Below are 13,053 nucleotides of genomic sequence, written 5' to 3'. Positions count from 1 at the left end.
AAAAGTTCGCGCATGATTAGCAAATAAATTAAATAAAGATTCAATTTTTAGTAACATTTTTATATTCATTTCATAATCACTAATATTATTTTTAATAACTTAAAACACAACAATCATAAAAATATTATTTCTGGACGTTTTAAAATTAAAAAAAAACTTATATACTTATATTTCCACAGCTGGCCGCTACAGACCTCTACCTGCCTACCGTTATATTTAAGAATTAATGAATCATTTATAAAAATTACGCTTTAAAATAAAAGCGAATTTGCTATGATCTGTTATACCAGATTGATGAAAACACGCGTCATAAGATTCTTTCTTTCTATGTTTTTATTTAGACAAAATATATTAAATAGAAATGCAAATAAGCTGTACAAAGCAACATTTGTATCCTCGTATTATAATTGAGATCATGAGTTATTCACTGGACTGACTCTGTACATATAAAACTATCAAATCGTTGATATTAGTTTAACTTTTTATTCATAAATAATCTCCAAAAGCCTTGCTAGTATTAAAAATAAATATTAGTTTAATTTAGAATTCATTTGATGAAATTAACCAAACACTTAGTGTAGACACGGCTTAGTAACTCGCAGTAGCGTTGTGTGCAAAGATCCTATCCTAATACACTTGATAGTCCCCGTATAAAAATACTGCAACCGACGTAAGCTATGGAAGCGTGTGGCGGGAGAGTTCATCTTCTCAGGTCCACCATCTCCACGGGCGCCGTGTTGTCTATGCGGATGTGGGAAACCGTCTAGAAACAAAAAGTTTTATAAATAATTTTTAAGCGTGCTACCTCAGATTACGAAGCAAAAGGCAGACGGAGTGCGCGGCACATTATAGCTGAGCATCAAAAGCCAATGCAATTATCTTTTTGTTAATACGTCAAAAGTGCTTTCGATTAATTATATTATTTTTAATTATTCGCAACCTAAGAATTCAGATATTCCCTGGCAACAAAATGCAGGCACATTAAAATAACAATTAAAAAAATATATCATCGACACCGACAGTACGTCTGTGGAGAAATAATATATATATATATTTTTTTTTGTTTTGTTTCCAGCTTATTTGCGACTAGTGACTGCTAGTTGCTATTTATTAATCAATTATTGACGTATTACCAAAAAACGCGTTCCATCTGCCTTATACTTTTTAATCTGAGCATATAAATTTATATAATATTGTCAGTCTGTGTGTCCTTGCGGTTATAGACTTTAAATTTCCTACTGCTGGGCTAAATCTTACTTAGTCGATTTGGAGCTAGTTTTCCTTAGCGTGAAGGCTAAATCTGTTTTGAATTTGTAGTTTTTGATGAACCATTGTAACTATGTATTTGTTATTAAGTTTTAAAAACAATGAAAAATAAGTAAATAAATGTTTACATTTCGCAGATAGTAAATGTGTACGTACATAGAAGAGCGGCGGGTCGTTGGGATGCGGGTGGAAGCCGGTCTGGCGGCAGTTGGCGATGTACTGCATGCCGTACTCCGGCGTGAGCGCGAAGTATCCAGTTCTGCAAATATACATCATTACATAGTATAAAACAAAATCGCTTACCGCTGTCGGCCCCTGTGTATGCTTAGATGTTTAAAATTACACAACGGATTTAATAGATAGATTGAGTCAAGAGGAATGTTTATATGTATACATGCACAATATAGTAGAGAAACACTGATCATTTTAAAGGTTTCTGAAGTGATGTCGTAAATAAACACATTTTTTGCGCTTACATTGCAAACCTTGGCCGAACCCTACGAGATAGATCAAAATAAATTACTACAATATTGTACACCTTAAAAAGTTATTCAAAAAAGTCAACAAGATTGTATATGTCTATCTCTTAGGCATAACCCAAAATAACCATTTTTATCCTTTACTTTTTACGAGAAATAATGACATATTTTCGAAGCGATTTAAGCAATACAGAATTAATCCTTATCCAATTAAGTAGCTTAAATAATTTACAGCATGTAATTGAAATGAATATTTTCGAAGGTATAAAACGCAGGGACATAGCGGTTTGTATTGTCGAATGACTGAAAAACTGTGAACGTTGTAAGACATTCTGTAGTATATTTAGTATCAGCATTGCACCTCACTAGTTTCTATATAAGAGTTTGATGATCCTGACCGATTTTGGCCGCGGCAGCCATTCTCAAGAAGATTATAAGATCAAGTGTGCGCGCAACGACTGGTGTACTCTCTATATTTTTTTTCCATTGTCGTAATCTTTCAGGACCGCAATCCGATGAAAATGGAAATTAATCAAGCGTAGAAGTAACGGTTTTATGTGCTTTCTGAGCGTTGGAAGCACAACCAATTCCAACTTCAAGACTTCGAGTTCCCATTGAAATATCTACAATAAAACCCAATAACTCAATCGAAATTTTAAGTAAAACAAAAGCATAATGATGGTGACCATACGAGTACCTAGCTTATAATTTTAAATATTGATAACTTTATATTTTGTTTTATTTTATGATATTCTAATGAATTTCGTAGCCTATTTTTGTAACTTTAATTAATATTACAGATATTAAAATAAGTCACAAATGTTTCTTTTCATTTAATTGGAAGAAAAAATATCAATATTTAAAAAGGTATACCTAAGGTAAAGGGAAAGGTATAAATGAATACTCACTCATTATATTTGGGCGCGCAGACAATGGCTATGGCTTCAGGCATCATCAGCTGATACGAGCACTGCGTGTGAAGGTCTACTGACGACAGGAACGCAGTCTGCGTGGGGTGCGTCTGAAACAATTATAAAAATAATTTGTAAAAAAAAATATTTTCTTATCGCCAATGTCGTGTCTAACCCGCCATCCAGCGCATCTAACATACTAGACAAAAATTTAATAATAAGATTTTATCACGACGCGAAATATAACACGCAGCTCGTTCTGTGTGCTGTAGGATTTTTTATCTTTTATAATTAAAATATTTTTACTGCAATTATTTTCAATCAATAATAATAACATACTTTTTGTGTCCCCTAACTGCCGACGGTTTTGTTTGTATTTATATATGTACAAGGGCGATTTGTCTGACGCTTTGCCCTACCTGTGTACTCCTCGTGATTATGCGAAACCCTATTCGTGACAAAAGTAAGTTGAAGATATTTTTCTATTTGTAAATTTTACTACCCTGCATTATTATTTAAACAATGTTGTGTATTTATTTGTAATTAATTAATTATTTTGTGGGTCCAACCAATTCATAAACTACAATCGAATTTTATCACGGCTCGTCGTCCAGTCGACACGAGTAGTAACGGTACGAGCGCGCTGACCGGCTCGTACCACGACAGGCAACTGCCCCAATGAATACCAGAATAATAAGAAAACCGCGAGGCAAAAACCCAAACGTAATGAAATGGATTAGGATTCATGTGTGTAATATATATAATAATGTTATAACTGCGAGAGTAACTCTGTCTGTCTGTTTGTGCTCTTTCACGGCCAAGCTACTGACCTAAATTTGATGAATTTGGAAGGAAGCAAGCTTGACGAGCACTTGAGTACCCCTGGCGACCAAACTAGAACGCGAGCGAAATCGCGTGCGAACTATATATTAATAATAATAAATTCCTTGAGCGTATGACTTTATGCAAGGCAGTCTGGATGTACCCACTCATCACATATTCAAACGTAAAACAGCAGTATTTTACTTCTATTGTTTCAGTGGGTGAGCCATCTTAGTTCCCAAGGTTTTTTTTTGATTGATTAGCAAAGTAAGGTTTTAATAATAATTCCTAAAGTTCCGATATCTGAGCAGTTGTGATCACATTTGAATCCAGTCCAGTTGTTTAGGTGAAATAGTGTAACACACTACAATAGTTTTAATTACGTTTTATTTTTTAACTTAATTAGTTTTAATTCTAAAACGAATATCGTGTAATAAATCAGTATAATTTGTATTGAACATAACGAATATCTTACATGGATCCAGCCGAGTGTGATGAGGTTGTGCTGGTCCTGGTAATGGAAGATCTCTTCCTCGTTGTTAGTGCTGCACGAGTCCGCTGTGCCCGTCTGCTTCGGGACGACCACGTGAGTTATTTTTAGCTGATCACGTTCCTGGATAGTGCGGACAAGTGAAAAGTTGTAATACATGGTCGTGCTATTGATGATCACAATATTTTAAGTGTTCATTATTTTAATTTTGATTAGCTTCATGACGTCATCGGTCTTATTTATATGATATTTGCATATTTTTTTAAGTGAATGAGAAGCCTTTAAAAAATTATATAAAACATCGCTCTCTAAGCTATAAGACCTCTTTTTCAAAATTCTTAAAATTACCATATCAACTCTGTATGTAATTTTATTCTTTGATAAACAATAAGGCATATTTGTTTATGTCGACATACATTTACAATGACAATTCACATCACCATGCTAATTTATCAATGTTGACCGTAGCTTTATAGTTTGTTTGTGTACTAAAACACCACTAAGAATTATATGGCGATCGGTATTTTGGAATATACGTTATCTTGTGGCCAAGGAAAAAACAGAGCCAAATTCAAACAACATTGTGAGGAATCCTGCACACGTTTAACCACCAACGCGTAGTCGAACAGTGGTACTGCCAGTGTGATAACTAGTGGTACTGCTAGTGCAAATGCTAGTGCCCCTGCTATTGGCACTGCTGGTGTAACTGTTAGTGGCTCTGCTAGTGTGACAGTTAGCGAGACTACTAGTGGCACAGCTAGTGAGCCTGCTAGTGGAAATGCTAGTGGTACAGAGTAATCGCAAAGAGTGACCAGTATCCCGGCGAGGATGCCGCAGAGCTCCACGTTGCGCGCCGTGTTGTCGGCCGCCAGCGCCAGGAAGCGCGCCAGCAGCGCGGCCGGCACGCGCACGGCGCGCAGGCGGCGCGAGCCCAGCAGCGCCGCGCCCGACCTGCGGCGCGCTCACTGCACTGCCCCGTCCTCTCGTATCGTGGTGCCAGAGCATCACCAAACGAGACCGGGGTACGACGCCTCGTATTGAGGACCTTGATTTTTGGTTCAGCCAAAAGTAGCTGATTTGTAATCTTTTGACTGCCTTGGCTTCGGCTGAGTCATCAATTTTTTTTTTCAAAAATGTTTAGGTTCGTAGGTCTAGTCAAATTACATTCGTAAAAACACTACGTCAAATATCACATTTACAGACTGAGTTTAAACAAAACTCTTGTTTGAATAAAGAAAAAAGAAATGCTCGAATGACGACCTCCGTGGTCGGGTAGTGTGTACACCGGTTTTCATGGGTACGCCACTCCGAGGTCCCGGGTTCGATTCCCGGCCGAGTCGATGTAGAAAAATTCATTAGTTTTCTATGTTGTCTTGGGTCTGGGTGTATGTGGTACCGTCGTTACTTCTGATTTTCCATAACACAAATGCTTTAGCTACTTACATTGGGATCAGAGTAATGTATGTGATGTTGTCCAATATTTATATTTATGCTCCAACAAAGTACTCTAAAAATACTTTAAAGTTTCGAAAATGTGTTTTTTGTTAAAAAAAATGTATGTCGTCTTTTTTTTGAACCAATAAAAATTTATTTTGATAAAATAATATATATATAAACAAGATAAAGATACTGTAATATTTAAGTAGATGATATACTGGAAAATATTTTGTGATTTTTAACATATTCAAGCACTACACTATGAGACTTTTATATTAGAATACATAAGTTCGATTCTAAGTAGAATGTAGGCAAAAATTCCTAGCAATATTCCATGTGACATTCTCATGGCCTTTAGAATATAAATGAATATGGAGTCTTTTAGAATCATCTTTTAAGTAATTATTATAATGTTACATACTGCTGTGGCCTGGGGGGTGGTATGAGTGTTGCTCGAGGAGGCTCTGATGCAAAATCATCAGGATATAGAACCCCATCCACTGGAGGTGCAGATGGAGTAACTGCCCATTCTTCCTGAAATATATATTCTTTATGTTAATCAAATTGCAAATTCAACAAGAAAAGTCTTCTTCTCTACACAATGTATGAGATAATTTGTTATGAATAAATGTAATATTACCACAATCCCAAAATTTTAAATATGAAGATTAAAGTACTGTTAGATCTATTAAAGTAATAACACCTTTTTTATTGAATAAAATAAAAAAAAAAATGATTAACCAAATCAAATGAAATATTTCAACTCTTCGTTTCATGTTTATATTATTATATTACAAAAAAATAAACAAAATCTGTCTTTTTCAAAGAAATTTCATAATGCAGTTAACAAGAAAAATTAAAACAGGTCAATTCCATTTTTAAAAATGTCAAGTTTATTTAAACTTACTGCATTAAGTAAGTGAGGTGAAGTTGGATGTCCATCTTGTCTATTCTCATCAGCCTGAAGGCGCTGTGCCAACTTTGCATCATCCTGTTCCTGCTTTTTTCTAGCTTCTTCTGCTATTCTTCTTTTTTCCTAAAAACATGACAAACATTATATACCTATACAAAAAACAATTCATGACAAAAACCCGAATCCAATACCTCATTCTCTATATAATACACATGTTCTTTTTTGAATTGTTCTAACAGCTTCTGTTTCAGTTTTTCAGCCTTTGGCATCACCTCTTTTAACATAGATTGGTTCACAGATTTCACTTCAATAGGTACAGTATTATATTCTGGATGTTTCCTTATTTTCTCCAAAAATAATGTCATAAATTTCATATACAATATGTAGGCATTTTCAAGGCTACCTTCTGCTAAATACACATTAGCCATTCTCACCATCTCTAAGCCTGATCTATAATACCTGAAATATATATTCATTGATTTTTTAATAGGATTATGTTTCTAACATGTAAATATTGAAATAGAAATAGCGTTATGGAATTTACCTGTTGTGTTACTAAATAACAGTGGATTAATGTAATTTAATTTAGTATTACAGAAAAGGGCAAATAAGTCATAGTAATATTCAAATATTACTCATTATTATCAACTCACCTCCTTGGCGGAACATTTGGATCAACTTCGACCATAGCCCCGTAATTAGCCAGCTGCTTCACTCTAGTTGTCGGTTCCATGGAAGCAAGGTCCAATGATTTACTGCGTTTTTCAGTTGACTGCATTCTAATTGTGTAGCTTAAGCAACTAAGTAAAACTTTCCTACCCTTTCGGTTATATTTAAAATAACTAAGCTTTAAAATGAAAAAAACCTCGGTTGATGGAGTTGTAAATTAATACACTGATAATAAAAATAAATTAAAATACAAACAACAGAAGTCTGACATCTTTTTGATATTTCGTTTGACAATTGACATTTGACATTTTATATGACAATGTTTTTGACAGCAGAACATTACAACCACTTTTTCATATAAGAGGCAACTGAATTGCACTATACAGCTTTAAGCAAAAATTCCAACTTATTTCCTATAATACAACACATATAAAACACATACAAACATAATAAAACAATTACAATAGTAATGTTCAAAATAAAATATTTCTATGTATTTATCGAATAATACGAATAACTTTTTCACTCACACAAATATAAAAGTCGTGTGTATTATTTTTTACGATAAGTTTCAAATTTCGTATATACGTATTAATTTTTTAATTGTTATTAATTATAATTATGTAAGGGGATCAAATACATGAGCTAGTTAGCCAGCTTTATAAACGTGAAATGAGACATCTAGAATATAATGAATACAATATAAATAAAAAATATAATAATAAGGGTAGTTAGATATTAGGCAGCGGTATTAGAAAAACGAAAATTTAATTTTATTTAAATTCATACAATAACTTATTAAACCATATGAATCAAATTATTAATAAAATAAATACTAATACAAAATTTAATTTACAATATTGCTCAGTAATTTCCAAATGTTATATACATTCGGAAATTAATGAACAGTAAAGGTAACAACAACATATTATGGGGAACCAAATACATGACGAAACCATCAATAAAAAGCAATGAGCGCAATTTTCGTTAAATCTGATAAACACTAAAAAGTAGGGATAAAAAGAGGGACATAACTTATAAACCCAAAACCATGGTTTTGTTCTTAAATTGCTAACATATATATCTTTGCAAATATCATCATTCTGCCACGCTTTAGTATCCGTTTCACGCGCAACACTTTTGATATTTTTCAAAGCAGTCTTGAAATATCTAAATACTTTTTGTTTTGTAGTTACACTTTTGGATTGATTGATATGTTTCAATTTCCTAAAACTATCTCTTGTTAGTAATACAGATTTAGTTCGTTTCCTTTGTTCTGGAGGTATTACGAAGCTAGTTTTAGGGCAGTAAAGACACTGCTTATTCTGTGATAAAATTATTCTATGTTTACACGAACATGGAGTCCGTCCTGTTTTTCTTTTAAAGAAACTGCATCCATCATATTTATTAAAAAAAGGTTCTTCATGTTTTTGTCTACAAAAATGATTAGTAAATGGCGAATATATTTGAGTGTTGTAAAGGACGTTTCTCGAATATCTACTTTTACCAATATTTCTTTTCCGTGTATTGTTTTCAGTGTTTTTAATAGATTCAAGTAATGAATTACCTATGAACTTTGACGTAGAAGATTTTCCTCCTCTTTTAAATATGGCTGATGTATTGCACTCAGTTAAGTTTTTTATTAAAGTAAATTTGGATGCAGGCTTTTCGGTCCTTGATGTAGATGTTTTTATTAAAACAGGACAACTTTTAGTAGAAACTACTTTTGATGAATAATTTTTGAAATTTTTTTTAGATTTATTTTCTTTGTGACCTTTTTTAGATAATCGTATACATGATAGATATTTTAAGCTAGGTAAAGTTCCGGGGGTGTTTATTCCAAAAACTTCAGGATATTGTTTATTTTTCGCTGCTACGCATGATTTGTCAATATTATCTATCGGATAATATTTGTGTAAGTAGTGTTTTCGCTTGCGGTGTTTTCTCGAAGGTTTTATAATCCACCCCCTACGTTGCATATAGCTCAAGGTATACCTTTCCCTAGGATTTGCATTAAAGTGCAATTTTCTGTGCTTGTGACGTAGACATTTATTTATTACAGTAGATTGTGGTAAGAACGGCCCTATTCTGTTTTTGTTTTCATGTTTTTTATTTTTTATTGAAGAGACTAGTATATTATAAGCATGACCAAGTTTTTCCAAAGCTCGAACAATTGAATGAAAAATCGAATACCAAAATGCGTTTCCGCATTGAAAACATGATTTACATTTAGCACATTCATCATATTTGGATTGTGTAAAAATATGTTGTGGTCGTAATGGATAAGTAATTAACCAATATATATAAACTGATATAATGCAAGGAGACCATGCTATAATCGCGAAGCTCAAGAGCAAAATTTTTGTAACGGATTTTATTATAGCTACGAGATGATTATTACTGAAGTAAACGGAAAGAAGAGAATACGTTGGTTTTCTTTGTGTACATTTTAATAGTACTGTATCACCACCACCGTTACCAGTATTTTTCTCCATACACTTTGCTTGAATTTTTGAATCTAAACTATGTCGATTTATGGCTGAATCTCCAGCACCAATTTTACAAATAGAAAAACAAGAAGGTGTAACTGACACTTTTCGATTTTTTCGTGAGTATTGAATTTCTTTAGATACGCTGTAATTACAATTTCTGTCTAAAACATTATTCAAATCTACGCATTTACACATTTTACCACATGGAAAATCGACCAATTTAGAATTTACTGGTTTGCTACACACACAAGCTCTTAAAGAGTGGTTTGTATTCTTTTTTTGAATATCAGTTTCGATTTGCACGCAATCGTGTCTATGCCTAGTAATTTTATTATTACTTTGCGCTAAATTATTGCACGGTAATTCATTTACATCGCATGACGATTTTGAGTTATATAACAAATCGAGTCTTTTGTAATCTCCAAAAGCTTTTCGCTTTCTAAGCCTCTTTTGAGATTTGAATTTTTTAGCGTCAAATAAAACTTGAATATCATTGCCTTTGCAGTCATATTTTTTTTCTCTACGTTTCTTTTGTTTTAAACCTGTTTTAGACTTCAATAAACTATAAATTTTCGATTTTACTTTATCAGAAAACACACCATACAACGAATATTTTTGCTCAACGTCAAGTGACCTTCCTGGTTTTTGGATAATATTAGTATTAATTGGATTCTTCGATGCACCTAAAAAACATACTAAGGTAATTAACTCGTGTAAAGTAGACATAAACGTACAGTGTTTTACTGTAACTACAAGAATTAGTTATACAGCATGGGACTCACACATAAAGAATCACCCAAATGTATGTTCATCCGCCAATGTTTGCTAATCCATACTATTATTAAAAATGCGGGTACTTATTCTCTATTCCAACCATAAGAGGAGAAAAGCCAAATAAACAACATTTTGACAGCAAATTGACGTGATATCGCGATATCGCTTGATTAATCTATGATATTCACGATGGTTTTGCAAAAAAATGGCGTTTTGAACGTGGACGAAACTACTATCGGAATTTTGGAAGTAAAATTAAAGTGGAAATAAGTGTTTAAGCGTAATAGTGTCGTATTATACATTAGGATATATTAATCATAAACTCTTAGTAGTGCACAATATAGCTGAGTTATTAGCGAATCGCATGAAATATGTAAATCTAAGGTTTGTTTACATTTTTCGTACTTCCATTGGAATAGGCTATACGCATTAACGCCACTGCAACAAAAACCAAATTCTGCGAATGCGAATTATATATATAAAAAAAATAAAACCTAACCGAAGCTATTTTATTTCGCATTAGCAGAATGTTCTTTTTTTTTTTTGGTGTGGTGGCGTTAATACGTAAGTATCAAATTGCGCATGTTTGCATGTTTCTTCGTCTTTCTTTCAGTCACGTTTACAGTCAGTTCTTTGGATAGTTTGTGCGTCAGAGAGTGGCTTAGACTTTATTCCGAAAAATCATAGGAACGATGCCGTAGGTAATATCTAGTCTAATATAAAACAAATTTGTTTGTAAAGAAAAGGATTTTAACATTGTAATATTTTTACACTACAAAAATAGTAGAAGATTAGGTGAGAAGTATTATTTTATTCTACTTACCAAAGGATAACTTTTTTGATGGACAATTTGTCATTGTAAGAGGTGACCTAAGCCTTTTTTGTAAAAATACTTGTGAAGTACTTTTTACACATTTTGAACTTTTGCCACATGAGCAATTTGTCATAAGTTTCCTTTTTGTTTCAAGACTACTCTGTTTTTCCTCGTGGTCATGGTATTCTTTTATTTCATCACAATTTCGACAATAATGGTCACTACGTCTATTAAAATTTAATAGTCGTAATCTATGAAAAGCCACACAATCATGCTCCATATTTCTTGTAAAAGTATTTCGCTAAATTGGTTAAAACACGTTAAATATATGATTATAAATAGAAATATATTTTTCTTATCTTATAGTAATCGAAAATTCTAGATAAATAATACAACTATAAAAAATGTATAGATCCAAATGACATTTATTTTTGATGTAATGTCAAGTGCGGTAAAACGCTGTATCTAGCTCGATACTTCTTTTTTTTTATTTTAACAGACTATAATGCAAATAGTGTGAACATAACGAATATTTACAAAATAATAAATATGTTTTAAGCATTGACGTTTTCATTTTCTGTGAACCATATTTCATTAACAATCAGAGCAGCAGCAACAAATTAAACATTCACATAATTCTAAACAAATAAAGCAAGGTACCCATAACAAGAAGCTAAATAAAATCATGAATAAAAATCCACAGTTTTTGCACTGAGCTCGCACACTTAAATACTGCGGATAAAACCGAGGCCATTGGTGGTATATCCATAGTTGTGGAGTTTTTCGTAAAGACATCAAGTAACAATCATCCATAGATGGATCCCATCTGTTTCTTTTGTAGTTATTGGACTTTTTATAAGATGGATATGAATTAGTATAAGGCTGCAAAAGTATCCGTTTTAAATGATCTATAAAATCTTGACTATTTATCTTCATCAAATTATTAACTTTTTTTTCCATTTTAAAATATTTGTCAAAGAAATTATGTAAAACATCTATTCCAGCTTGTTTTGTATTTTCTGACTTTTTTTTCGAATTGTCTCGATTTTTCTTTTCATTTTTATGACATTTTTTACATTTATTACATTTTTTATTGCTGTAGAGGACTTTTAATAAATTTTTACGGGCTTGTTCTAATTTGGCTGCTGCTGCTAAATCCTTCTTAGCCTTATGTTCAGACCGTTTTTTCAATTCATCAATCCTTTTTTCCAATTGTTTGGATTTTTTATTAACTTCTTCTTCTCTAAGCTGGACTTCTAATTCCTTTGTCTTCAATTCCTGAGCAGTGGCCGCATATAAACCGGTGTCTATATAGCGACTTTCAAACAGACGCCAACGCATTTTCTTTTCGTTTCAATACATTTTTCTGTTTTTTTTTTTAAAAATTATTTGTTAAATGACGGTACGTACTATTACATTATCTATAAATGTTTATATTTTTCACAAATTTACAAAACATAATATTGCAGTAGTTATAAGTTTATACTGTTGATGACAGTTTAGTTTACAATAACATCAAATAGTCAAAAATTTATTTGAAGATTGCCACAAATAAAATTTATAAAGAAAATACGATTATTATGTAAATATTATATTAATAATAAATACTGATATTGATGAAACAAAATATATATTACTTTTATACAATATTATCAATAGAAATTGTGTAAATTTTAATTTTAGAGATTTTCCTTCTGGTTCGTTCTAGTTTTCTCGTGACTAGCTTGTAACTGTAAGGTTGATCCCGAGTTCCTGTTTTTAAATCCCGAGTCTGGCCAATAGAAAACCATTGAGTTTTTCTATCATAAATTACCTTATGCCTTTGCTTTAAGTCGTTTGTTGTAGTTTAATCAGCGTTCATTACGAAATCGCAAACCGGAAATATAACCTCTGTTGACGTTGTTATCTAATCTCATTAAATATACAATTTATAAAATATTTTCTTTATTAACATAAAATTTGGTAACCTGGAAACAATGTTCTATA

The 13,053-nt window shown here is 32.3% G+C and overlaps 2 protein-coding genes across 2 annotated transcripts; both read right to left on the bottom strand.

Annotated features, from left to right (window-relative positions):
• Positions 1-383: 383 nt before the first annotated feature.
• On the bottom strand, positions 384-7,292 carry LOC113401233 (STAM-binding protein-like A). The gene is made up of 9 exons (XM_026641069.2): positions 6,972-7,292; positions 6,510-6,777; positions 6,313-6,441; positions 5,827-5,939; positions 4,781-4,919; positions 3,954-4,091; positions 2,654-2,766; positions 1,423-1,525; positions 384-763 (listed from the first exon to the last, which is right to left on the bottom strand). The coding sequence occupies exons 1-9, from the start codon at positions 7,094-7,096 to the stop codon at positions 701-703; spliced, it is 1,191 nt and encodes a 396-aa protein (XP_026496854.1). The 5' UTR covers positions 7,097-7,292; the 3' UTR covers positions 384-700.
• Positions 7,293-7,868: 576 nt separating this feature from the next.
• On the bottom strand, positions 7,869-9,778 carry LOC113401300 (uncharacterized). Its single transcript, XM_064215428.1, has 2 exons — positions 8,649-9,778; positions 7,869-8,312 (listed from the first exon to the last, which is right to left on the bottom strand). The coding sequence occupies exons 1-2, from the start codon at positions 9,672-9,674 to the stop codon at positions 7,869-7,871; spliced, it is 1,470 nt and encodes a 489-aa protein (XP_064071498.1). The 5' UTR covers positions 9,675-9,778.
• Between the last annotated feature and the right edge of the window lie 3,275 nt (positions 9,779-13,053).

This window comes from Vanessa tameamea, chromosome 7 (genome assembly GCF_037043105.1).
Source record: "Vanessa tameamea isolate UH-Manoa-2023 chromosome 7, ilVanTame1 primary haplotype, whole genome shotgun sequence".
Taxonomy (NCBI): Eukaryota; Metazoa; Arthropoda; class Insecta; order Lepidoptera; family Nymphalidae; genus Vanessa; species Vanessa tameamea.
Note: the sequence above shows the minus strand (reverse complement) of the source record. Positions and strands in the feature narration are given on the sequence as shown.